General features: G+C 39.0%; 2 protein-coding genes across 3 annotated transcripts; one reads left to right on the forward strand and one right to left on the reverse strand.

Annotated features, from left to right (window-relative positions):
* Positions 1 to 6,555: 6,555 nt before the first annotated feature.
* On the reverse strand, positions 6,556 to 26,684 carry SKA3 (spindle and kinetochore associated complex subunit 3). The gene is made up of 9 exons (XM_004774336.3): positions 26,480 to 26,684; positions 23,544 to 23,605; positions 23,270 to 23,435; positions 19,113 to 19,524; positions 15,226 to 15,305; positions 10,185 to 10,270; positions 8,414 to 8,617; positions 7,001 to 7,131; positions 6,556 to 6,866 (listed from the first exon to the last, which is right to left on the reverse strand). The coding sequence occupies exons 1-8, from the start codon at positions 26,580 to 26,582 to the stop codon at positions 7,003 to 7,005; spliced, it is 1,242 nt and encodes a 413-aa protein (XP_004774393.1). The 5' UTR covers positions 26,583 to 26,684; the 3' UTR covers positions 6,556 to 6,866; positions 7,001 to 7,002.
* MRPL57 (mitochondrial ribosomal protein L57) lies at positions 26,685 to 27,500 on the forward strand. 2 transcript variants are annotated; one of them, XM_004774334.3, is made up of 2 exons: positions 26,685 to 26,834; positions 27,027 to 27,500. In XM_004774334.3, exon 2 carries the CDS (start codon positions 27,035 to 27,037, stop codon positions 27,341 to 27,343), a length of 309 nt encoding a protein of 102 aa, XP_004774391.1. In that variant the 5' UTR covers positions 26,685 to 26,834; positions 27,027 to 27,034; the 3' UTR covers positions 27,344 to 27,500. The 2 variants fall into 2 exon arrangements, with proteins under 2 accessions (XP_004774391.1, XP_004774392.1); XM_004774335.3 differs by having other exon boundaries at positions 26,697 to 26,834; positions 27,030 to 27,500.
* Positions 27,501 to 27,964: the final 464 nt, after the last annotated feature.

A 27,964-nucleotide genomic window follows, 5' to 3' on the forward strand; every position in this document is an offset into this window, starting at 1 on the left:
CCAGAGTGTGAAAATTCATAAAGGCACGGGAACAGGGTTTAATGTAGTATTTGGGGTTTATGCTGAGTAATGGAGGATGGTATGTTTAAGCCCAAATGGGGCTGACTAAGAGAGCCTTGGGATGAATTAGAGGGCGAGTTTGTGGCCTGCAGTTAGAATAAGGATGAGGTGGCATTTTGGAATAGCATGAGCTGAGGCAAGTTGAAGACGCTGTGTCTGCTCAAAGAGATGGACCTGCCTAAAACAAGGTACAGTGATGTAAAAAGAGGAAAGTGGGTGCCATGGTGAGGGCTCTTTATGTTTGAAAAATGGGGAGAATAGGGCATTTTGACGACGAACCAGTATAGAGGAAACAAGGGTTAGCACTTAGGATAAGTTGGGAAGGTTTACTTCGAAGGTCTGAAAATGGAGGGACAAAAGAGGAATCCCAAGACCTGGGAGCAGAGCTAGGGATTTGGCGAAGTTGAGTAAATAGAGGCTATCGACACTTGCAGTTACCAGTGCCGGGGATTGGCTTGTATCAGTGTCTGGCGAGTCAGCGTGCGTCGTGCTGAAGACAAGCTGGGCTAAACATTTTTGCACCAGCAGCTTGGCAGCCTTGGACCAGTTACATGAATCTCTTGGTATTTATTTGTAAAATGGAGAGGACAGCCCATGGGATTGTGGTGATTAAATATTTCTAGGGCTTGACCTGTAAGAAACAGTAAATATTAGCTAGTAGCCATAAAGTAGTCAAAGCTGGATCTGAATCTTCTGTGGCTCTATTACATTCGCCTCTTGAAGTTTCTAGAGTGTGGCCAGAGTGTAGTAGCTTAAATTACCATAGTCTGTTACAGTAGGAAATGGAAAACTTATATTCCAAAATGAACAAATAGGTGCTAGCAGTGATTTTCAGTCAGATTCCAGTCATTTTATCTTGTACATACAGAAGCAGCCTTTTAAATGTAATGGTTCTGTGGAATCGATGTCCCTTCAGCAAAGCCCATCACCAGGCGGCAGAGAACCAGCCCAGAACCTAGATGTAGTGCCTCTTCTCTGAAGTTCACCACAAACCCTTAGATTTTTTGCTTTCAGATTAGATAGACTTGAGTTCTGTCAGTCATAAAAGTAATTTAAACCAATTTTTTTTTTTTTTTGAGAAGAGGAACCATGGTTATCTTCCTATTTGTGGGGAAGAAACTGATTTACTATGCAGAGAAGAAGGTAGGAATGAAATACAGGACTTGTAAGCCAGTTTTTTATATGGCATGAACTACAATGAGGGCTCTCCTGTAATCCCAGGTTATTCTCCCAGTAATTTTAAAGTGGTTTATTTGCCTGGTTCCAATATGGAATTTTTCCTTTAAAGATTTCAGTCTTCTACGAAAAGTACAGTTAAAGACTACCTGATGGATTTATTATTGACCATAATGCTAAGAATCAGATGACTTGTACTTAGTCCTTATTTACCTCTGGCTTTGGTAAGTATGGCTTATAGGTAAGTAACTGAGCTGTTTCCTCAAATATAAAATAGAAATAAATGGTCACCGTGACAGTACCATGCTCAGTGCTTAGTGTCCTGACTGCCTTGTTTGCTCAGAAGGTATTTCTGGAGTTGAAATTTTCCCTTCGGAGTATGTGTTCTAGCTCATGTGTTGCCTATAATTTGCCTATCTTTTGAGTTTCCTCATAGTATATGTGAACTTGGTGTTTTGAGTTATTTATCAGATCTTCAGTAGGGAGTCTCGCTGTTAAATTTATATTTGGATTTTACAATATGTGGCTGTGGGACCATTACACCCACAGTAATCGCTGGCTCAGGTGATGTTTGAGATGGTGGCATGTGCACATGTGTGTGAGTGCACACACGCATGTGAGGGGGAAGGAGCTATTACACTGTTAGGTTAGGTTTAGAATTCTAAAAACTTAAAACTGTTCTTCTTCAATAAAGAGCTGAATTCAGCCTGCCTCTTTCTATTCAGTCAAATTCCAGACTTGAGTACTTCTCAGACTCCCAAGAGGGTCACACCCTGAAACAGTTCATCAGAATTAACAGTCAGTGGAGTGCTGGGCTGGGCCTGAGGAACTTGACAGTGTTTCCCCTCAATGAACCTTCCCAACCAAGCTCTAAAGACTAGTTCCCATTTAGAGGTGAGATTGAAGCCTGCTTTAACAGGTCACAAGTGGGTCCATGAACCTAGGTACTGAACAGATGTTGAAATAATACATTTCCAAAAGTGGTGTTCTTTGATGGTCTACTTGATCCTCAACTCTGCACCCTGGCTTCCACCCGCACCCCCCAGGTTACTGTTTGTTTAGGGAAGTTATCCTCTGTAACTGATTTCTGCCAAGGTGCATTGTCCTGAGTATGGACTGGTTTCAGTTTTTATACAAACCAGAACATGTGTCTTAACTGATACAGTCTCTGCTTCCAGTTGGAGGGCCAGAGCTGCCAAAAGAGGTCTGTGTTCAAATTGTGTTCTTTTGCTTGCATACAGGTTGTTTTACCAACAGCTGTAATTTCTTGGGAGCCTGCAGTGGAACAAGCTTGAAGGAAGTATGTTTATTTATGGATTTTCATCCCCCCTATACCAAGCAAATAAGCTAACGTCTAAAAAGCAATTTTAATACTTAATACTAAAAAATAATCTTCCCAAGTTAAAAAGGAACCGGGAATGTTATGCATAATTTACTGTAGAAAGGTGTTCTCATTAGTACCAGCCACAAAGGCTTGTTGGGAGGAGCCGATGAAATGGTGTTGAGTGTGCCTGATGGTGAATATTCAGTGAAGAGCAATTTACAAAGAAGAAAAAAGGCATTTGGTGCTTCCTTGTTTTGTGCTTTCAGCTGTCAGAATTTCCTGTCCAGGCTAGCAGCTCCTAAGAAAATTTCAGATAGGAGTTGATGAGATTAAAGCAGTTTCCACTGTGAATGAATTGAACCTCCTGAGGCATTTTCAAAATCTGTAGCATGACTGTTGGGAACCGTCAGAATTTGTAGGATTCCTGATTAACCCTTTTCGCTTTCCAGTACTGTACCAGGGGATAAAATTTATTTAGAAAGTGCTTCCCGGTAGTACTTTGGGCTTGGTGTGGTACACAGATAAATCTGACCCAGATACAGGTCCTCCTTGGAAAGTCTTACAGTCTAGTCATGGACGTATAAACATGATAAAAGGTGGAGGGGAAAGGGTCATGCCAAAGACAGTTGCTACTGAAGGTGGCATTTGAGCTTGCTGAACTCCTCAGAGAAGTTGGGTTGGATTTATACTCCAGATACAGATCTAGCATGAATAAAGGCAGGAATGTGAAAAAGGAACAGTCCCTAGAGCACTGAAGTACTGTTTTGACTGGAGTTGAGGATAAAAAGGAATGTCTGATGCTACTGCAATAATCTAGGTGAGAATTGCAATGGTGGTAGAGGGAATGGGGGAGGGAACAAGTCCCAGAGATCTTAGGCCGTCAAAAAGATCTGTGGCCAAAATCTGGGGTGGGAAATGGGGCACAGAAAAGTTAAGTCAGCCATTAAAGCCACAGTGTACTCATCCGAAAAGTTGGGACCATAGTACCTACTTCATAAGAGTTGATCTAAGAATTGGTTAATCTGCATAGTGTGCTCTCGGTGTTTGATGTTACCATGAAATGATTCAGGAGCTTAAGTTGCTAAGTATCTGCATAATGAATAAAAGCAAACAAGATCCTTGCCCTTACTGAGTTTTTGGTCCAGTAGTAGAGGAAAAAATTAAAATAAGACATTTTCTAACAAATTCTACTAGGTACTGTGAAGGATAATAGGGAGCTCAGAACTAAGCAGGAGGACCTTTGGGCCAGGGAAAGTTAACAAAGTGACATTTAACCTGAGACCTGAAACAGATCAGCTGAAACTCCTTTCAGATAACAAGGAAACTCCAGCTAGCATAGTACAGTTTAGGAAGCATTTAACTGCGAAGTCTCCAGCTAGCGAGAGCTGGCTGTGGGCCCAGCTAGATGATGAGACTCCAAGTTGTCACACCTCAGCTCACTCTTGCTCTTTTCTGCTCGGGGTCCATTCCCATCATGGTGAGAAGATGGTGGCCAAGAGCTCCAGGTGTGCATCTCTGTGCCCCCAGAAAAGAAGTGGTGTTTCCCAGCAGTTCCCAAAGTCCCAAGAATTGGCTCTCACTGACTTAATGGGTCATATGCTCATCACTGATCACACCAGTCAGGGATGGTGATATTGCTTGGTGGAGCCTGGAGGAGGGCTGTCAGTTCTTCAAGGAAAATAATATTTTTTTCCTTTAAATGGCTAGTAGTGGTGGGCAGACAAACCTCAGGCATCTGGGGGCAGATGGATGAGAGGGTGTTAGCTAAGCAGAGCAGGTAGGGAAAAGTAGCAGTGTGCCTGAAGCCCCGAAGCAGAAAAGGAGGAAAGGAAAGGAAAGTTGGCCTGCGGGGCTGAGCACAAGGTGCAAGAGGACATGGAGAAGTAACCTCAAGGTCAGATTACATAGGATCTTGGATTTCATTCTGAGAGCAATGTGGAGACACTCCAAGGGTTTTAAGCAAGGAACAGGCTTGCAAGATCCTAACTTGATAACCTGGAAGCATCATAGTTACAACAGAAACTAGGATCATAGCAGAAAAGCGGGAAGTGTCAGGGAAAGAAAAGTTTTAGACAACTGGAACTTGGGGGGCCATCACAAAACAATTTGGGGATACTAGCAGACACTACAGCATTATTTATTTCTCATTTTAAAATACCCTTTGCTCTTCATCCCACCCCCCTTTTTTTCAGCCCACTGCAGACCTCTGGTCCTAGGGTCCTTAGTGGACCGAGTGACCTTAGTGCCGTCAATCAGTTTCACCACGTCCAGTGGTCAGTTCTGTTTTTCCACTTAGATTCTCAGCAATATTGACAGAATTGATTACTCTCTGAAATACTTTCTTCCTCCTTCACTGGCCTCTTCTCAACCCCCTTTGCTAGACTGCTCTTCCAAGGTTAGGAGAACTTTGGAAGTTCTTTCCATCTTCCAAAGTTAGGAGAACTCCAGGGTTCAGTCCTGAGTTTGCTTTGAATCTGCCCCTCCCTCCTCAAGCTGTCTCGTCTGCTCTGTGGATCTCCGTGCATGTAGCTATGGAAAACAGCGAACAAGAGTTTGACAGCAATTTGGATTCTGTCATATATAAAGTTGACCAGAGCTTTACCTTGAAAATGATTTGTTTTACACTATAATATTCTAACCACAAAGGAATTCCTAAAACAAAGAGCAAAGTTTTGTTTTAGTGATGATTTTCTGACAAGATGAAAAGCACAATGTGACAGGTTTTCACAATGAACTTCCAAGATACCATCATAACAGAGGGTAGTCTTTATTTATTTTTAGGATTTTATGTATTCATTTGTCAGAGCACAAACAGGGGGAGGAGCAGGCAGAGGGGGACACAGGCTCCCTGCTGGTGAGGAGCCCAAAATGGGACTTGATCCCAGGACTCTGGGATCATGACCTGAGCTGAAGGCCGACCCCTAACCAACAGCCATCCAGGCATCCCAAAAGAGGGTAGTCTTCACTGCAATAGATTTCCCAAACCTAAGCCTTTGAAGCACCTTGTCACAATATTTGCAAACTGTTTCTTTTTAACATTTTAACTGCTCTCTGCAATAGACCAGGTCCTTATTTTCTCTTTGGCTGTAATCTGGAGTTTGCCAATAATACTTGCATGAACTTTGAACTACTTCCTGCTTATACTTAAATGGGAAGGATCCTGGGCTCAATGAACAGGGCAGCCTGAAGCTATCAAAGAGCTCGAGAGGCAAAGGTCTCCCGCCTCCTGGGCTCTCAGGTAACAAGCCACAGAAGGGCACCCAGCCCAGGAAGAGTCATCAGAACCTTCCAGATAGAGGCTCAAGGCTGCTGGGTAGCCGAATTGGAGAGGGCGCTTGGAGAGGTCAGCAGACATGTGACGGAAAGAGCTGATCTGAGAGGATAAAACTGACACGGAGTAAATAGCTGGGAGTAAAAAAAAAAAAAAAAAACACATCCTGACGGGTAGTCTGTTTCCAACTCTCTGAGACTTGCTATACAGTTGTCCAGACCTGCAAATTCCTCCCTTTTCCTCAAGTTATTTGAGCTGTCGTTTGTGGACAGAGAGTCTTAAAAGCACTGCTGAAATAAATGGTGTGAAAGGCTCTGGGGGCAGTTGTGAGAGGAGACAGGACAAGGGCAGAGCCAGAATCAGGGAGGAAGCCCAGCTCCAGCCAACAGCAGCACCACTTCACCATAAGATCAGGGTGGCCCTGCTCGAGTAACAAACATTTTAAATTTTTAAATTATTTGCCCTGCTTCCTGATATTACTCAGCCATTCTGTCAGATTAGGCAGTGTAAATGTGAAATCAGTGAAATACTAATGATCTTTGAAAAGTGAATAACTGATTAAGACCAAGGTTAAACTAAAGCAGATCTCAATAAAAAACATTATGACAGGGGCGCCTGACTGGCTCAGGCAGTAGAATATGCTGCTCTTGTTCTCGGGGTTGGGAGTTCAAGCCCCACACCGGGCATGGAGCCTACTTCAAAAACAAAAACAAAACAAACCATGTTATCACACCAGTGTCCATGATCATCTTTAATATGGGTTGGTTTTTAAGAAGGGGAAAATGTAAGGCGATGTGAACAACAAAGTCCCGATCTGCTTCCAATTTTCTGTTCAGTTTCTATTGTGGGTGGATCCATTAGAACTTTTGCAAAAAGATGCAATTTTTTTAAAAAATCAAGCATAATTTATAGACACCAATAAAATGTTATGATATTGTGGCTATATACTTTAACAATAATAAAATAACTGGGTATAGATTCCCAATGATGTCATCCAACCTGCTCGTGAAGTCTGAATTCCAGGGTTAACAAGCTCTGTATCAAAAGAGAGAAGGCTGTTAACCTAAGCTGCGAAATGTCAAATAAAACATTTTTACCCCCCCCATATGAATGTTAATTTTTAAATGTTCTCAAATAACACAGGTAATTTCTTTAGAACGGTAACATACCTTCACCAGTTTTCTTTGTTGCCAACACCTCGGATGTTTGGTCCTTCATGTTTAGTGAGGAGCCCTTTGCTGGGTGGCATGGCTTTCACTGCTACTGGAGTTGTTAGGTTTGAGTTGTATTTTGATAAAATCTGAAACAAAACATACTCCTTTTTACCAAGTCATTAAAACAACACAACAAATTTGTAAGGTCTTTTAAAACATTCAAGAAAAGCCAAGGAAAATTGAAAGATACGAGTTTTTGAAATTAATAATTTTTCAGCAGCACAGACAGACGTTAAACAGCAAAGAAAAGTTGGAGTTATGAGAAATTGAATTTGGAGGCTTGATTTCTAAAGCCTTTTATAATGTACTCTAAGATTAATAGGAGTAAGCAGCAAATCATCCCTCAGAGCAAATTAAGCCTCTACAAAGTTGTTAGGGAAAATGTATGTAGGAAAAAGGCAAGATACATGCTCAAAAGATCATCAGCTCTTAAAGATTATAAAGAGTCTGAAATATCACCTATGATTTTTTTCATTAAATACAAGGTTTCCCCTCTTCCATGTAGAAATAAAAAGAGAAGGATCAACCACAGTAAAGTGGAAACTCAAGAAAACTCCTTAAAGACAGAAAATGCCCACCCTACTTCTTATAATGCCCAGGAAAACAGAAGACAAAGAAAAAAGGGTAACAAATACTTTGTTGATTGTCACAGGATGAGTCTGCTCTAATGGCATTTAGGTATTCTTCCAAGTACTTTCATCCTTCTCACAGCTCTCCCAAACTAGGTCAGTTGCTAGAATGGTTCTTAACAATTCCACTTGCCCAAGCCATTCCACCAAGCACTGTACTTCCATTAAGGAGGGGGAATGACTGGTGGTTATTTAACAGAGCTGGCAGTTGGTGTACAGACCAGGAGTAGACTAGAGGTAAATGATGATATACATGATGATATTCATGTTAGATGATATTCTAACATTTAAATCAGTGTTTCTCAAACTGAGGTCCAAGATGTCTTGGGTTCAAGAAACGCTGATCTAAGTGGTTCAGGATACTCTACCCTAGAGAACGGGAGGGTAAACGACATTTGTGCTTTTTGCCAGCCATAGCTCCAGTGGAAACAATGGCCAGCATGGCAACTGTGGTTGAACAATTATTACAAAATATTGTAAGAATACATTTCAGAACATGAAGTTAGACAGAAAATACAGTGTGAGGACATAAAAGTATGATGAAGTCATGAGCTTGTACTCAGCTCAGAAGAGCTTCAGCCAGGTGCTCTCAGAAGGGCACAGAATTTAGATTTTCTTAGTTCACAAAACAGCACATTAGCCCACTGAGAAATAAGACCGTTTATATACAGTTTCAGGTCTTCAGATATCTAATTTTGAAAAGAATGTGTCAGAGAAAGAAATAGCATGGAAAAACAACCTGAAGAATATCTTCTGGAATGGTAGTTACTTCTGGAGGTGTAGGTGTTCTCAGCAGATTCTCATAAGAAGAAATTACAGGAGAAGAGGGATCCGCAAAACTCTCAAAACACTTGTCTGAATTTAAAACTAATGATGTACAGTCTTTCATTTCCAAATCATTTGATGAAATATTTGTTTTTGGTAATGGATAATCTGTGCCCCCCTATTGAACAAAAATAAATCATTAAATTATGATGGTATAAAATACAGTGAACAAAAATTGAGTCAGTTTTAGTTCTGTTGCACGAAAGTGACATAGAAGTAAGCACAAAAATGACCTGTTCTTCCTCGACTAAAGAAAATTGAGAAAACAAAGAAATGGCATAGGGAGGACAAAATCAGTCACTAATAATGGCTGAGTTACAGCTTAATATGAAAACTAAACGGACTTGACTGATCTAGATTTAGATCGATTCACCCACCAGTTTCAGGCAACCAGCTGGGCCAGGTGAGAGTAACAGCACGGATGAGCACAAGTGTTCCACACACCCTCACTCTCAAGACTAAGAAAGCCCATCTGATGTAACTTAGCATGGGCTAAGAACGGTAACATACCTTCACCTCATTTCCCTAGGGTCAGAGTTAATAAAGAGGGTGAGTCACATCAGTATAGTGCCTTCCACACTGGAACACAAGTAGTGGATTAACTGTAAAAGGCAAGTACTAGCAGGCAATAACCTGAGAGGTACTTAGACTGATACAAATAGCATTTGGTTGGTCTAGAGCAACACTGTTCAATACAATAGCAACAAGCCACACGGGGCTATTTAATTTTAAATTCATCAATTTTTTAAAAATAAAAACTTAGCTCCACAGATATATGGTCACATTTTATGGACAACACTATAGTTTTTTGGACAGTGCAGTCTTCTGCACTGGTTGTCTTTTAAGTATTCACAGCAACTTTAAAAAAGGGTTGAGATATGCTTAAAGTAAATTTGTTCATTGAGAAATATTTGGAAAAAGCCTAAAAAATCACCTGTAATCACCTGTAAATAATCACATTTTGATAGTTTTCATTCTTTTATTCTTTTTCCTTGAAATAAAGTATATTGTGTGTGTGTTTGTATATCCATATGTATGCATGTCATTTTCCATCATTAAATATTTCTTGAAAATATTCTTTATATGTTCTTATCTATTCTTTAAAACATACAGTGTATTTCGCTTCTCCATTACCACTTGACATCCAGATTTTTCCCATTCTTTGCTGTTCTTTCTTCTATAACTTCATTATTATAATTCCTTGTGCCAATGTGCCTTAGAATAAATTCTGAGATATGGTCAAAGTGTATGAAAAAATTTTAAAGCTTTTGCTATACACTGCTAAATTCCCCTCCAGACAGGGCGCCTGGGTAGCTCAGTCATTAAGTGTTTGCCTTCAGCTCAGGTCATGATCCCAGGGTCCTGGGATCGAGCCCTGCATCAGGCTCCCTGATCAGCAGGAAGCCTGCTTCTCCCTCACCCACTCCCACTGCTTGTGTTCCCTCCCTTACTGTGTCTCTCGCTGTCAAATAAATAAAATCTTTAATAAATAAATAAATAAACTCCCTTCCAGAAATGAGTAAAAATACTTGTAAAGCCTGCATTAATCTGTGTTTTTTTTAAAGTGAAGTATAGTTGACATACAATAATCTAAGTTTTTAAAACAGACTGTTGGAGTCTAGAAACAGTAGTATATAGGAGTCATCAAGAAATAGATTAGAGCTTTCAATGTTACGGAACCATACCAGAGCTCTATTGTTCTTTGTAGGAGGAATTTTCAAACCAGGAGTGCAGAATGTAGGTGCTAAGGGAGAATCTGCACAGTCAGCATCTAAAAGACACAAACAATGGCATGAAAAGATATAAAGTTGAAATGTTTATTTCAACTTTAGGTTATAAATGTAGTCAAGATAATTTGTGCACTTTCTTAATAACTTAAGAAATAGCTATAGTGTGTGCTTGACTAGACAGGAAGAAATAAAACTTCATATTTGCCTATCTAGTTATCATCGGCACTAATAAAACCTCAGCAAGGCTGCAAGATATAAGAACAATACATAAAAATGAATAGTTCTAGCAAAAGAGCAACAAACTATTAAAAACATAATTTGAGAAAAGCCAACATCTGGGTGGCTCAGTCAGTTAAATGTCTGCCTTCAGGTCAGGTCATGATCCCATGGTCCTGGCATCAGGCTCTGCATTGGGGTCCCTGCTCAGTGGAGAGCTTGCTTCTCTCTCTCCCACTGCTTGTGTGCTCCCTCTCACTCCCTCTTTCTCTCAAATAAATAAATAAAATCTTAAAAAAGATTTTTTTTACAACAACAAAGAAGACATGACACCTACATGTGACTCTATTAAAATCTATGATCTTTATGGAGAAAATAAAATTTCTGAAGAAGAAAAAGGAGGAGAAAGAGGGCAAGGAGATCTGCCTTCTAAGACTTCAACTGGGTTTTTCTAAAGCAGTAATTGAAGCAGTAATTGACTATCAGAACTTTTAGAAAGAGATCCCAGGAACAGAATTATGGGTATAGAGACATTTATACCTCTACCATATATAGTATCATGAAAGAAATCTTAAAAAGAAGAAAAAAAACAATGAGGGGCACCTGAGTGGCTCAGCTGGCTAACCCTTGGTTTGGCTCAAGTCATGATCCATGGGTTGTGAGATCAAGCCATACAGGACTCTGCACTCAGTGGGGAGTCTACTTGAATATTCTCTCCCTTTGCCCCTCCCCCTGCACACACCCGCAGTCTCTCTCTCTCAAATAAATGAACAAACCTTTAAAAAAAAAACCAAAAAGAAAAATTAAATGTTAGAAAAATGACAAGACTGGCAAAAATTTATGAAGTCTGAAAATCAAGTGCTGGAAAAGATGGAGAAATAGAAATGTAAACACTGCTGGTGAGAATCAGAACAGCCACTCTCAAGTGGCAAGTTAGCATTTTCTAGAATAGGGGAAGATGTGCATCCCATCTGATTTAGAGGCTCCACTTCTTTTTTTTTTTTTTTAAGATTTTATTTATTTATTTGACAGAGAAAGATCACAAGTAGACGGAGAAGCAGGCAGAGAGATAGAGGGAAGCAGGCTCCCTGCTGAGCAGAGAGCCCGATGCGGGACACTATCCCAGGACCCTGAGATCATGACCCGAGCCGAAGGCAGCGGCTTAACCCACTGAGCCACCCAGGCGCCCTAGAGGCTCCACTTCTAACATGAGTAACTCACGTGTACAAGGAACAATTTCATCAGGGCACAATTTTGTCAGAGCACTGCCTGTAATAGCAAAAAACAACTACTCCTTAATAAGCAAGTAAATAAATAAAATACGGCTTATTCATACAACACTCAACAATTAAAATGGATGAACTGGATTTACATGAATTGAGTGAAAAAAGCAAGTGGCAGAAGAACACAAATTGGATGTTGCAACTTAAATGAAATTTTCAAACACAACTCTAGAATAATCATCACTTTAGGATAGGAAGGGAAGGAGAATAACAGAGTGAGGATTTAGCTTTAGGTGTAACATGAAGATCTGGAGCAAATTCAGTAAGATGCTAACATATACCTAATCCAAAATTTCCAAGTACACATCCAGACACCTGGGATTCTAAGACCAGCACAGAGAGAAGTTAAGGGCATAGTCTCCAACGTAGAAGGCACTGAAACAGAGCATGGTGTATCAAGCCAAGAGTCTGGAAAAGCAGTGAGGTATGTGAAGCAGAGACTGGAAAATACTCGCCCACCAGCGCCAGCTCCAGCGGAACAGGATGAAGTCAGCCAGGCTAAGGGTTAAGTCTTCAGAAAAGACTGAAAATCAGAATATCAACTCTACCCAGTGCAGTGTTGTGGGGGTCTAAGTTCACCCTAGGAGTCCAGTGCAGGCATCCTGAGTCCAGCAGTTCACCTAAAAACCTGTGTGCAACTGGTAATGTGGAGCCTTAGCTGGGGTGAGCATGAAACAGCTCCACGGGACAACCTGTGACTCCCAGAACTTCACTGAAAACAGTGTCACCAGAAGAGGAGTTCACAGTTAAAAATTAAAGGCTTGTGAGGAAAGGCACCTCCAGGAAAGAACAGAGCAAAATAAAGAGAAGTATCAACACTTTAAACAGTCTTCCAGATACATATATTTAAAATATTCAAAGAGGGGCGCCTGGGTGGCTCAGTGGTTAAGCTCAGGTCATGATCTTGGGGTCCTGGGATCGAGTCCCGCATCGGGCTCTCTGCTCAGCAGGGAGCCTGCTTCCTCCTCTCTCTCTGCCTGCCTTTCTGCCTAGTTGTGATGTCTGTCTGTCAAATAAATAAATAAAATCTTTAAAAAAAAAAAAAAGAAAGAAAGAAGGAAGCCAGTGGTTCTCATTTAAAAAAAGAAAAAAAAAAGAAAATATTCAAAGAGATAAAGGAAGGCACAGAAATTACGAGGCAAGAGAACAGTATTATGGAACGGAAAAAGAACAGTCACATTTGAAAGAAAAATGTATAAAACAGAAAATATCACCAGAGTAAAAATTCAATAGATTAAAATAAAAATTTAGACTCAGGGTAAGAGAAAAATAGCAAAATGGAAGAAAGTTCTAACTAAAGCACAAGGTAGCAGAGACAAAAGGAAGGAAAATATCAAAGGGAAGTTAACCTGAAGAATAAATACTGAAGAATAACATTCTAAAATACAGTGTACAGGAAACCCAGGAAAAAATTAGGGGAGGAATTAGGGGAGAGGTAATTTTGTTAAAGAGAGAATCTCAGAGTATTTTCAAAAATTTTCAAAAATTAATGACATGAGTCCTTAGTTCAAAAATCATACCAAATTCTAAGCATAATAGATTTTAAAAATATATATTTTAAAATTATAGAGAAATGTAGAATGTCAAAGATATTGACAAAAATCTTACTACCAGGAAGAAAAGACCAACAATCTACAAAGAAAAGCGAATCAGACCCACAGTATTCTGCTTATCAGCAATGGACACCAGATGACAATGAAATAATTTCTTTATAAAATATTGAAGAAAGTCAGCTGTCAACCTATTGTCTATAAGCAGTTAAATTATTGTTAAAAATGAATGAATGAGAAAGAAAAATTAAAAAAGTCTTCAGACACAAAACCAGAGATGACTTCTCGCAGACTAGAAATAACATCTCTGAAAGAAGTGCTGATGGATGTACTTTAACAAGAAGAAAACTAAACCCAGAAGGAATGAGTGGGATATAAGAAGCAAGAGTAAGTAAAGAAAATGGTAAACAAGTTACTAAACTTTCCCAGGTATGGACTGCAATAATGGTACTTTTGTGGCCTAAGAATAGGGTCAAGATAAAATACAACAGAAACTCTCTTAACAAGGCTCCACTTAACCAAAGTACTAGTGGATAAACCTGAGCTTGCCATTCCTTTCACAAAATACACTGCCTGTGGTTACTGAAGACTTTCAGTCAGGAAGCTATTCTTTAAAAATCCATCCCACTTCAGAAGTTACACAGATATTCCCCTCCTTCATCATTTTCTAAAAGTTTGCCTCCACTGGGAATTAATTCTGGGTCTGTATGAGGTGGTGGTCGACTCTCTCCCTCTCTTTGGTACAGGCAGGCTCTTTCCAACAAGCCGAGGTCTAAGTTTACTAGAAGTCATTTGTATTTTTTCACTTCTATGTATACCAGAAGTACCTGATAATTTAATAACATATGTAATAACACATTTCATATTAAATAATTTAATAACATTTAACTTAATAACATGTCAGTGAAATTAGTACAAAAAGAGAATTTTTCTGAAAATATGTTTATAAATTTGGAAAGACCTGATGAAGACAAGTTACTTCAAAAAAATATGCCAATAAATTTATATGGACAATTGTAAATTTAAAAAATCACAAACGCTAGAATTTTTTACATTTTTGTGAAAACTAATGTTTTCATGTTTCGTGGGACAAATATGAAAACACTACATGAAAATTTTCTTTCAGATCTTTTAGTATTTTAAAAAAACAGAATTTGAAATGGTAGCTAATGTATTCTGAGTGTGGTTTATATAAGAAAAATAATGTAGAATTCTAATCATTAGGTTGATGCTAAATTTTAAAAAGGTACTACTGACGGCAGCTGGATGGCACAGTCACTTAAGCATCCGACTCTTGGTTTTGGCTCAGGTCGTAATAACTGGGTTGTGATCTCAGGGTTGTGAGATCAAGCCCCGAAACCAGCTTTGAACTCTGCGTGGAGTTACTTAAATTTCTCTCCCTCTCCCATTGCCCCTCCCCTCTAAAATAAATAAATAAATCTTTTTAAAAAGGTACTATTGGCTCTGTATCAAAAGTTTGGTAACTGGGCGCCTGGGTGGCTCAGTGGGTTAAGCCGCTGCCTTCGGCTCAGGTCATGATCTCAGGGTCCTGGGATCGAGTCCCGAATCGGGCTCTCTGCTCAGCAGGGAGCCTGCTTCCTCCTCTCTCTCTGCCTGCCTCTCTGCCTACTTGTGATCTCTCTCTGTCAAATAAATAAATAAAATCTTTAAAAAAAAAAAGTTTGGTAACTAAATACACACACACACACGTTTTTAGTAAACTTGTTAAAAACAACAAGCCGAGATACTGACTATAATCAGGAAAAATATGAAAAACATACCAGAGAATTATATCTTTCTACAGTATGAAATCATGTTGCACCTGATGGGATGATACTTTATATAATTCAGTGTTATGAACTGAAAAGATGCAGATACAGAACCATTTCTGTACAAAGATAATCTAGAAAGAGGATAGCTGAGAAGTAATGTGATTGCTATACTTACCATTTTTTTTCAACTGCTGGAGGCCAGGAGTGACAAAGAAATTATCACTGGTCATTGGTTCTGGTTCTGTGGCCTCTTCCCTGGTGAGAATCATAGGGAAATTAAGTTTAAAAAAAGTTAATATTGAACCTCTGGGAAAAAAATCAATCTTACTATATGTCAAGAAGTCTGGACAAACATTCAGTTCTGCTTTAAGGAACAGAAGTCCCATGGAACTAATCTTTTTAAAAAATTTTTTTAAATTAATGTATACCCACGGGTCAAAAAAGGTTATACACCATTTTGTATTGACAGGTGTGACTTAGAAGCAGGTTAAGAAACTCTGACCTGGGATGTCTGGGTGGCTCAGTCAGTTAAGGGGCTCAGATCATAATCCCAGGTCATGATTGAGTCCCGCATCAGACTCCCCGCTCAGTGAGGTGCCTGGTTCTCTTCCTCCTCTGCCTACTTGTGCTCTCTCTCTGTCAAATAAATAAACAAAATCTAAAAAAAAAAAAGAAAAAAAAAGAAAAGAAACTCTTGACTTAAGGGCAAGCCACAAGTTTAACTCATTAGTTCAAATATAGGAATTATATAGCTCATGGTTTCAAAACCATGAAGTGGAATTTTGCAATCATAACCAGACATAGATTAAGAACTTTTCATTTTTTTGGACTAAAAAGACTGATCCTGTCATCTAGTTACTAAGGGTATTCCAGTCAATTACCCAGATGTCTGAAATATAGTTATAAAGAGGAGTGTCATCAAGTATTACAAGCTGGTTCAATTAACCAACTGTCCTAGCATAATTCTTTTTTTTAAGATTTTATTTGTCAGAGAGAGAGAGAATAAGCTAGGAAGCGGCAGTCAGAGGGAGAAGCAGGTTCCCCACTGAGCAAGGAGCCCAATGCAGGGCTCAACAGCTCCCACCAGCCAAAGGTAGACAATTAACTGAGCCACCCAGGCATCCCTGTCCTAGCATAATTTACAGAACATTCTTATTCAAAAACACCTTCTTATATAAATTATTTAAATTTAGATTTGGTTCCTGGGCTATTCTATTCTAGTTACAGATCTATTCTGGGACAGTTTTATACTGTTTTACTTATTATAGCTTTATATATTTTCATATTAGGGGGTCAAATTCCCTCATTATTCTTATTTTTCATTATTTTTTTAAGCTACTCCTACTTTCTATTTCTTCCAAATAATTTTTTTAATAAGATTTTATTTATTTGACAGAGCTAGAGAGAGAGAGAGGGAACACAAGCAGGAGGAGTGGGAGAGGGAGAAGCAGGCCTCCTGCCAAGTAGGCAGCCCAATGCAGAGCTTGATCCCAGGACCCTGGGATCATGACCTGAGCTGAAGGCAGTTGCTTAACAACTGAGCCACACAGGTGCCCCTATTCTTCCAAATAACTTTTGGAATCATTTTATCAAATATCCCTTTCTCCTTAAAAAATCCTAATGAGGCTTTGTTGTAAATGCATGACATCAGTAAGTTAATTTGTTGTGATTAAACATCTTAGCAATATTCAGTCCATCTTCAGATGAAGAAAAACATTACATTCCCTAATTTCCCCTTTATATAATTCAGAAATGTCTTACGGTTTTTATCACACAAACCTTTTTACCTATCACCGATGTTGGTATTTTATTTTGTTTTTTTCCACTTTGTTTAGAAATTATTTTTTTTTTAAGATTTTATTTATTTATTTGAGAGAGAGAGCAAGACCCAGGAGAGAAGCAGAGGGAGAGGGAGAAACACACTCCTCACTGAGCAGGGATCCTGATGTGGGGCTCAATCCAGGGACTCCGGAATCATGACCTGAGCTGAAAGCAGACGCTTAACAGACTGAGCCACCCAGGTGCCCACAAAATTATGTTTTAATAAAATAAAGGAAAGCACATTATTTTACATGGTTATAACTGTATAACATATATCAGTCTCTTTCTTGAAACTTTAGATGAGTTTCTTGAGTAGCCCAGGTACAAAACATGGCCTAAACATACTTCTTACTGGCCAGATATCAAGAATGACATTAAATGATGGTGACAGATAGCTTCATTATTGAGATACCCATAGCTTATCATGTTAATGAAATATTCTATTTTGACTTTGACCAAGCATTTTAAATGAGGAATGAGTATCAGATTTTTCTCAAATTCCTATTGGTATCTATTGAGATTATCCTTTCTCTTATAAAGTGATTAAAATAATGTATTTTATGAGTTTCCAAGTATTAAACTATCTTTGCATTCCTAGGATAAGCTTAACTTGAAAGTTGTTCACTACACTTTTAATATTCTGCTAAAATCAATTTGTGAGTATTTTAATTGGGATTTTACATCCATATTCTAAATTAGAATAGCTATACTTTCCTTTTGTGTGCTTTGTCAGGGTTAGTATCAAGGGTATGTCAACCTCATAAACTAAACTGCAGCATTTTTCTGTCTTATTCTACTTTTAGAAAAAGAATTTTTTTTAGTCTATGCTCCATTAAAACTTTATTTACCAAAAAATGGGCAGCAGGCTGGACTTGGCCTGCAGCAGTAGTTTGTAGACCCCTGATAATGAGCTCCTTTTAAAGGTAATTATTTTTATAGCATCTCATTCTTAAGGCAATTTATAACTTTGTTATCCACTCTATTCCACTGACTCAATGTGGTAAGCAGCAATGGGTATGGTTATATGCATTTTACTAGTGAGGAAATGGAAAACAGGTTTTATGAATCTGAAGAGTCCAGGTGAAATGCTGGGACCCACAATATAATGTATATCCCCTCCTCAGGAAAATAACTTTTTTTTTTTTTTTTTTTGGAAAATAACTTTTTATGTAAGATGAAATGTATATATTCTATGACATTATGAAAGGATTAATCCAGAAAACCATCTGTGCTCAGAGCTTTTTGTAGTTAGTTCTTTGATAGCTTTTTCAGTTTTCTTCTCTTTTGGTCTGTACAGGTTTTCTATTTCAAGATGATTTTGATAACTGTGTATTATTTTAAAAAATTTTCAATTATCTGAATTTTCCATATTTCCCAATACTATCCCCTATAGTATTTCTAATAGATTAAAGAATAATAATTATAGCCCTTCCTTCCTAATTCTGCTATTTGCATTTACGTTTAAGTATGAACCAGTTCTTAGATTTATCAACACTACTCTTCTAAAAATCTTTTTTTTTTTCTTCTAAAAATCTTTTATAATCACATTTTATCTTTGGTGTTTACTCCCTCTCTTTGTCCCACAACAAAGATTTTTGAGGTTTTTAATTGACTCCTTAGGTTGAATGTTTATTTGACTTCTTTAATAATTACAGTTCTTAACGATACGGATTTATCTTTAGCTCTTGCTTGGCTGCTTTAATATGGGGCATTTTCATTTTCATTGTAACTCTTTAAGTACCACTTCCACACTATTCACTCCACAAAAATGGGTCACTGAGCTTCTAATTCATATTAAAATACCTACACTCAAGAACACCTCTAACACCTCTACCGGGACCTCTAAATCAACATGGAAACACATCCACCTTTAATCGAGGCTGCAGGTTTTCCTGTCTTCATTGTTTTCCCAAACATCATCGCAGGTAAGTCTGTGATTTATCCTGGATCCCCAAGTCTTTCCCCACATCTCCATGCAAAATCATTCACAGGTTCTTACTGACTCTACCTCTTCTCTATCCCTCCAAATGCCAAACCCTATCAATTACTCCTACAGCATCTAACTGGAAATCCAAGAGCTCACACTTTACTTACGGAATTGGTGATTCAGGGAAGTTTGAAATGTAAAGTTTATTTGAAGGAAAGTTACAGTCTGAAATGTCGTATCTCTTCTAGGAAAAATCAATCATACAAAAGATTTAGAAAGTCAGATAAAATGTGCCTTTTTTGAAAGTGGCTTACCTTTTATTCCCCTTCATATTTTTAAGTCCCATTGTGTAGTCTTCATTTAAACAGGCAGTATAGTCAGAGATACCGAAGTGTTCTAATTTAGGAGTTACACACTCAAAATCATCCATCTTCAGAGCACATTTTGGAGTTTTTAGTACTTTATCTAGTAACTGTTTAGAAGATGGAGTTAAATTTTTTGGCTCTTCCTCATGGTCATTTACTGCCTGTGGAAGGTTTGGTGGAACTTGGGATATCATGTACCGTTCAAGTCCAAAATCGGAAAGTTGCGGACTCCGTGGAGACTTCTCAGAACCAGAAGTCCTCGGAATAGCAGGATCAGATAGACTGTCCTTCACATCAGGCATTTGAAAATTTTCATGCTTAGTGGACTCTGATTCAGAGTCAATGATTTCTTGTTCACCCACTGTGAGGAAGAACCAAGGAGGTCATATTTTGGTCAAACATCAAACCACAAAATTCCATGTACTAAAACCATATAAAACAGCTCCATTTGAAATGTCCCAAATCAGCAAAGGTCCTGATTTCCTCCTTAGTCTCTAAAGTTGTTTTTTTTTTTTTAAGATTTTATTTATTTATTAGTCTCTAAAGTTTTATTTCAATTGTCCCTTTAGGAAATTTCTGACATGTACCTCTTGTGTAGCCATATCCCATTTTGAGGACATTTAAGAAGTAAACTAAAATGTTAAACGATGAAAAATCAATGCAAATAAAAGTCCAATATCCTTACTTTCTCAGTTACTGTGATTTACCCATCTCTCTTAATAGATTGTAGAATCACTTTACCATTTTATGACATTAAGCACAGGGTGGAATTAACGATGATCTAGATTTAACATGAAGTATAGTATTATTTTAGATTTTTCATTTATAGATACCTAACTTAAAAAGGAAAGACTATTAAACCAGGATAAATTTTTATCCTCAGTTTAGAACACATGTAACAAAAGTCTGGTTGAGGAAAATGACAAGAGAGCATTAGAAACAAATATAGTTTCTCAACCCTGAGTAGGTTATATCTGGCTCCAGACCTCATATGCCCAACCACCACACTGAGCATTTCAGACGAAATAACTGAAAAACAACTACACTTTTCCGCCACAGTCCTTTGCCATTCCTTGCATACATTAATGGTTTGGGTTTTTTTTTTAAGATTTTATTTATTTACTTGACAGAGAGAGATCACAAGTAGGCAGAGGGACAGACAAAGAGAGAGGGAGGAAGCAGGCTCCCCTCTGAGCAGGGAGCCTAATGCGGGGCTCGATCCCAGGACCCCGAGATCATGACCTGAACCGAAGGCAGAGGCTTTAACCCTCTGAGCCACCTACGTGCCCCGCAAACATTAATGCTTAATGAATTTAGTGTGGGACCCAAGTGGCAGTTAAAAGGTCTGGGATTGCACTATGATGCCAAGAAAGATTAAGAAAGAGAAATAACAGGTTTTAGTGCAAGACAACAGAAAGTCAAAGAGGATAACCAGAAGAAGATAACTGGATTTGGCCAGGATCTGGGCAGAGACTAACTTAAGAAAGGAAAGGGCTTCAGTGAGATAACAAGGTATGGAGAACGGAACAGGTGAAAGAAAATGCAGGACAGATGTAAAATGTGTAGCATGCAGTGGAGAAGAAAATGAACCAGTAATTAGAAAGGGTACCAGATAGGAAGAAAAAATGGAGGAGTTGAGATGAAGGAAGACAAATAAAAACGTGTTTAGACACCCCCCGCCCCGTACCGGGACGAGTGCTTGAATGTTTCACTCCATTTAATTTTTTTTTTTAAGATTTTATTTATTTATTTGACAGACAGAGATCACAAGTAGGCAGAGAGGCAGGCAGAGAGAGAGGAGGGGCAGCAGGCTCCCTGCTGAGCAAAGGGTCTGATGTGGGACCCGGGATCATGACCTGAGCCAAAGGCAGAGGCTTTAACCCACTGAGCCACCCAGGCGCCCCTCCATTTAATTTTTGTATTAATTGTTTCAAGCATGAAATACCTTAGGATCTTTTTCTTTGCTTTTATAGGTAAAGGTATCAAACAACGTTCTGGAAAACACTCAGCTGATTAAAATTTAAAGAGCAAGACTTGAACCCACATCTTTTGATTCCAAACACTACCATTTGTTTAAGAATAAGGAGGGAGGGAGTTCATACAAAGATCTGTTTTAGATGACCTTGAATAGGTAACATTTGGTTGCCAAACTGGAAATATGAATTGTAACAACTGCACATATTGAAAGAAATGGGAAAAAGTTTCTCCATAATTTGTTGCATTTTTTTTTAAAGATTTTATTTATTTATTTGACAGAGAGAGAGACAGCACAAGTAGGCAGAGCAGCAGGGAGAGGGAGGAGCTGGCTTCTCTTGGAGCATGGAGACCAATACGGGGCTCGTTCCCATGACCCTGGGATCATGATCTGAACCAAAGGCAGCTGCTCAACCAACTGAGCTATCCAGGTGCCCCTGTTGCATTCTTTTTAAGAATGAAGTATTTGGGGGAAAAAAAAAAGAATAAAGTATTTGGGGGCACCTGGGTGGCTCAGTGGGTTAAAGCCTCTGCCTTCGGCTCAGGTTATGATTCCAGCCAGGGTCCTGGGATTGAGCCCTGCATCCGGCTCTCTGCTCAGCAGGGAGCCTGCTTCCCCTCCTTCTCTCTGCCTGTCTCTCTGCCTACTTGTGATTTCTGCCTGTCAAATAAATAAATAAAATCTTTAAAAAAAATAAAAAATAAAAATAAAATGGGGTCTTTCAGACATTGGTACACATCCGTCCCAGAATCCTTTGGATCCAAAAGAATATAAAAGGGATAAATTTAGGCTATACATTTTCTGGTCCAGCTAAGAGATCCAACAGACTGGAGGAAGTGAAGACGAGCACATTTTTTTCTTTAAAGATAGGATTTTCTTTGTTTTGACTGGTAATAGGAAATGAACTAGGATAGGGTACTATTTTGTATGCATGATAAACAAGGATGCGTTAAATATGGAGTATGTACCATACCAAAAAAAAAAAGAAAAAAAAGTTACAGACTTTGGTTTCTTGACTTTTGGCCCCTGGAAAAGCTGAAGATTTACTTTCTGTTTAGGCATTGTGCTTTCTGTTAATTTGGAGAAATGTTATAAAAGCTACCAAAAACCTATTCTTGTATTTATCACAAGGTTATCACTGATGAGATTAATAAAATCATCATCATATCAGTGCCTCTTGGGAGATATTATCATTCCCACTTTGCAAGTGAGGAAAAAGCAATTCAAAGAAATTATCCAGGGTCACACACATGTAGTAACTGGTGGAGCCAGTACTTTAATCTATAGCTTGTTTACAATTAAGTCAACTGAATTCTTTCCACTGTACCGTGCAGACTGTTCAATTGACTCTCCACACATATCCTCAATATACATTCGCTGAATTTAACTAATGGTTTACTTATGTACAAAGATCATTCTCTTCACAGAAACAAAGACAATGAAGCATACTGAAATTAGTCATTCATAGGCATGGGCCTAACAGTACTTAACACAGGGTGATTACCACACCAGGTACTATTCTAAACAAATTTTATCTCATTCAATCCTTATACAACCTCAGAGGTAGATACTATTAAACATTTCCACTTTACAGATGAGACACTGAGGTACAACGCTCAGTAACTGGTCAAAGATAATACAGCTAATAAATGATGGAAATAGAGATTTGCATTCAGATTGTGGGTGAAATTCTAAACCACCATGCTATACTAACCTTCATTAAAACTGTAGAACTTAAAAAGGCCTTTTCAATTTATAATGCCCCAAATTTCTCATTCTACAGAAGAGAAAATTGAGAAGAAAAAGGAAATAGCATACTTTAAGATTAGTCCCTCAGCTATTTACTGGCAAAGCTGACTAGAAACCAACTATCCTGAAATCATGTAGATTTATATCCTGTACTCTTCTTTTACCTAGTACTTTGGAAAAGAGAGCAAGGACTGTCTTTGTTTTACACCACCAATCAGCACTGCATCCACCACAGTGATGAGTAAATAATGATCACGCATGACAGTCATAATGGCAGAGCTAGAACCAGAAAGCATGGCCAAGTCCAGAGTAGTCATATTTAATCATGCAGGCTTCCTTCTTTAATACTACACAAATACCGTAAAATACAAGTTGTCCACACCTGAATCTTTCTTGGCACGTGGATTATATCCATACTTCTGGAAAAACTCTCTTATTTTCATGATATCCACTGAAATTTTTTTCATCAATACTTTTGTTGCCTTTATGAAACCAATGCTTTCTTGACTTTCCCAACTTGCTTGATCAAGAAGAATACTGACATCATCCTTTTATAAGGAAAAAAGTACATTATAATTTCTGTCTTTTGACTAAGTCTATTTAGATTTTAAAAATTATGACACAAAGATGATACATTAATATTGCAGAAGCTATACCTTTAGAGTCTGGACTTCTGAATGAAGGTCATATAAAATTCTCATTGGATAATCTTCATAGTCTTCAATATGAATAGAGAAAGGAAAAGTACAAAATAGAAAATATAATTTAGTGTTGTTTCCCAGAATCATAAAATCCTTGTCAATATTTACTCATAATTTATCCATCAATTAAAAAAAAAAGTTAAGGCCTTTCTTTCAAACTTTATGAAATTATAACATACAAAAATCATAAGTATATCGCTTCATGAATTTTGAAAGCAAACATACCCTACATAGTCAGTACTCAGATGAAGAAGGGAAGAAGGGAGGGAGAAGGAGAAAATGTAATCTGACTTAGCAAGTTTTTTATGGTGAGAAACTTCTGGTTCCTAGTTTTAAAATCTTTGCCAATGACAACACTTACATTTTCTTCTAAGTGCTTTATTGTTTGCTTTTTGCATTTAGAGCTACAGCCTACCTGTAGCTACAAGCTACAATACAATCTAATTGATTTTTTTAATATAGCAAGAAGTAAGGATCAAGATCCATTCTTATTTTCCATATGAGTGTCCAACTAGCCTGACACCATTTATTGAAAAGACATCCTTCACCCACTGTACTGTCACCTTATTAATCAGTTGCAGTATGTATAATATACATCATGTAAAAGCAGTTTTTTAAATAATTTCTTTCTAAAACACACCTCCTTTGAAGATGTCCCTTCATTGCTAAAAGCAGACTAATTTTCATTTCGGAAGGGCAAGTCAACACAATGGTGATACTTCATACCCACTAGAATGACTATATTCAAAAAGATAAATAATAATAAATGAGGATGTAGAGAAACTGCAATCTTCATTCATTGCTGGTGCAAATGTACAATCATGTATACACTTTGGAAAATAATTTGGCAGCTCTTCAAAAAGATAAACATAGGGTTATCACATGACCCAGCAATTCTACTTTGAATCACATAGCAAACAGAACTGAAAACATTATGTTCACCCAAAAACTCACTCATAGATGTTTACATACATTCATAATAGCTACAAAGTGGAAACAACCCAAATGTTCATGAACTGATAAATAAACACAGTGGGCTGGTATAGCCATACAATGGAATATTATTCAGCAATAAAATGAAATGAGGTACTGATATATGTTTATGACATGAATAAACCTTACAACATTATGCTAAAATAAGTCAATCACAAAAGCCCACCAATTGTATGATTTGTTTTATCTGAAATATCCAGAATAGGCAAATTTATACGGACAGAAAATAGATTAGTGTTTGCATAAAACTAGTGTGGTAGGTGGAGGTGGGACTATGGGGAGTGGATATTAACAAGCAAGAGAGTTTCTTTTGAGGGTGATGAAAATCTAAACTTACTATAATGGTTGCACAACTCTGTGAGTATATAAAAAAAACCACTGAATTGTATCCTTTATTTCTTTAAAGATTTATTTTAGAGAAAGAGAGAGCATGTGCAGAGGGAAGGAGCAGAGGGAGAGAGAATCCCTAGTAGACTCCATGCTGACTCATCACTGTGATCATAATAGGTGAGATTTTTTGGTGATCATTTTCTCTATCACAATTCCATATTTTCTGTAATACATACTGGCTGCAAATAGAAAAATCATTCTAACTTTTTCTTATAAAACCAGACGAAAATGCAAAATGTCTGTATACAGTTATGCTGGTAAGAGGGTAAATTGGCACAAGCTTTGTGGAAAGCAATTCAGCTATCTCTCAAGAATCCAAAAAGGCACCAAGCTGGCTCAGACCCTTGAGTATGTGACTCTTGATCTCAGGATCATGATTTCAAGCCCCACATCAGGCACAGAGCTCAACAACAACAACAACAACAACAAAAAAAAAAAAAAAAAAAAAAAAAGAGAGAGAAAGAAAACAAAAAATAATGAAATACTAATAGTGGTGTCTTTAAGTGGTTGAGTTACAAGAAATATTTATTTTCCTCTTTCTACTATATCTCAAAATTTTGCCATGTACACGAATTGTTTTACAGTCAAAAGAATAAATATTTTTAAATAGCTGGAACACTTCATAATATAACTAAAGTAAAAGGAGTCTGTGTCTACAGGATGCAATATTTTAAGGCAAATAACAATTATGACATTTATAAAATAATCTCAAAATCTGAATGAAACAATTAAAAAAAACTCTAGCATAAAGATTAGTGGTGAAGAATTCTGCTATATTTATTTTTTTAAAGAGCAGTATTCAGGGGTGCCTGGCTGGCTCAGTCTCATAAGCATGTGACTCTCAGTCTCTGGGTCTTGAATTCGAGCTCCACATTGGGTGTAGAAGAAGGGAGGGAGGGAAAAAAAGCAGTACTGAGTCCTAGTGTTTGTGTTGGCAATACTGTTTGCTGAAAAAACACGGGCATTTCCTGCAACTGTGGACAATTTGGGTGAGACAAAGTCACTGTGCATGTAAAGAACCCTGCTAAATAAATGCATTTTGTTTTATTATATTGTATTTTTATTGATAAATACCCATTATATGTGACTTGAAAGCATATCATGCACGCATTATGAGCTCAATCTGTCAATTTACATTCTTAGTCTATGCTGTTTCTCTTCGCAACACAGTAATAGCGCTATTTCATTATTTGAGGAGAGCAAATGTAGTCGTACATAAAAGTGGAAACAGCCACAACATATTTGAGGGGCGCATAAGAATAATGAAAAGGTGACACTTGTCACCTCGGAACTCTAACGACAAACATCGAGCATTTTGATAGGCGTACCACGCCCCATTCCGTATCTCTTTCGAAGCACTCCTCCCCACTGTAGACGATAACCTTTCTGCAAGTGTGTGCGTTTTCACGTGTTAAGGTCCTTTTCAAATGCCGCACTCGGGGCTGGCTGGGGCGGCCGGGTGGGTCGCAGTAGCCGCGATCTCCCCGATGCCCGCCCACTTCACTCACCGCTCTCCTCGCCGTCCAGTACTCGCTGCAGCCGAGCCGTCTCGCTGTCTAGGGTGATGGCCAGCGACCGTAGCTTCGCGTGGAAGCTTCGGATCAGATCCATGGGTAAGGACTCCCCCGCGGGACACTAGACGCTGGAAGATCCCACCGCTCCGCTCGCGCCCGCCACTAGTTTGAATCTCTTTGCGCCGGAAGCGTCCCGTGTCCGCGGAGTCGCTCAAGTCCTCTCTCGCGAGAGCTGAAGTGTCGCGAGAAGGGGCAAGGCCGTTCCGAGAGACCAGCGCGCCTCCGGGATCGCGACCGCCAGCTTGCGGAGGACAGGAGGTCAGCCGTGGTCTCCTGAGGGCCGCGGCCGGTGAGTTGGTTGGCATATTTGGTTCTTTCACGAGTCCCCTTCTTTCCCCTGTCGCGCCTGGCTGGGATCCCCGCTTTGTATGGGGTGCGGTGTGCGTTGTCGGGGTTGGCCGAGTGGCAAGGGAGCCGGTTTTGCGCTCGCTCGCCCGCCTTGCTGCTTCCGTCAGTGTTTGTGCGACTTCTGCCGCCTCAGCAGGTGCCATGTTCCTGACCGCCCTCCTCCGCCGTAATCGCATTCCTGGCAGACAGTGGATTGGGAAGCACCGGCGGCCGCGGACCGTGTCTTCCCAGGCGAAGCAGAACATGATCCGTCGCCTGGAGATAGAGGCGGAGAACCATTACTGGCTGAGCATGCCCTACCTCACCGCGGAGCAGGAGTACGGCCACGCCGCGGGGCGCAGGGCGGCGGCCTTCGAGGCCATTAAGGCGGCCAGCATGTCCAAGTTCCCCCCCCACAGATTTGTGGTAGACCAGCTCGACCATCTCAATGTGAGCAAGAAGTGGTCCTGACCCGGAGGCAGTCACAGGGCTGCCACCTCTGGACTGATTCTGGAACCGAAGGGCGGGGGGGGGGGGGACCAGTCTTCCTGAACAGCAGGCATGAGTGTAGTGGTCTGCATGTAGAGTATCTGGGGCTCCAAACTCTTTAATAAAACTTCATAGTTAAGTCTCTGTGACAGTGTTTCCTATTCCGTCACCCTGATGGGAAGAGATTTCCTAAGTCACAGAGGATCTAGAATGTATTCCGGATGAAAGCTTCAAAAAAAGCTACGAACTATGGTTTGGAATCTATGTTTAAGTATGAGATACTTGATGGGGCCTTACCTTTCTTACGAAGAATAATTGCCTAAACATAAGTGGAAAAAAAGTTTTTTTGGTTAAACATACTCCTAAAAATAGCATTTTCTTCTGGGATTGCTACTAAAAGATACTTAAATGAAGTAAAAGGTATTCATCAGAACTGCTACGTGAAGTATTTTAAAAACATTTTGAGGTGCCTGGGTGGCCCAGTCCTTAAGCATTTACCTTCAGCTCAGATCACGAGCCCAGCATCCTAGGATTGAACCCTGGGTCAGGCTCCCTGCTTGTGCTCTCTCCTTTTCTCTGTCAAATAAAAGCTTAAAAAAAATA

This window comes from Mustela putorius, unplaced genomic scaffold (assembly GCF_011764305.1).
Source record: "Mustela putorius furo isolate JIRA1106 unplaced genomic scaffold, ASM1176430v1.1 tig00004035_pilon_pilon_pilon, whole genome shotgun sequence".
NCBI classification, from domain to species: Eukaryota; Metazoa; Chordata; class Mammalia; order Carnivora; family Mustelidae; genus Mustela; species Mustela putorius.

What these genes read in the sequence shown, in the direction of transcription:
- SKA3 (XM_004774336.3), bottom strand. Translation starts at nt 26,582, where the DNA reads ATGGATCTGATCCGAAGCTTCCACGCGAAGCTACGGTCGCTGGCCATC. An exon ending in CAGAAGTCCAGACTCTAAAG is followed by an intron (nt 23,436 to 23,543) that starts GTATAGCTTCTG and finishes TCCTTATAAAAG; the next exon opens with GATGATGTCAGTATTCTTCT. An exon ending in CAAAGAACAATAGAGCTCTG is followed by an intron (nt 8,618 to 10,184) that starts GTATGGTTCCGT and finishes TTTGTTCAATAG; the next exon opens with GGGGGCACAGATTATCCATT.
- MRPL57 (XM_004774334.3), top strand. Translation starts at nt 27,035, where the DNA reads ATGTTCCTGACCGCCCTCCTCCGCCGTAATCGCATTCCTGGCAGACAG.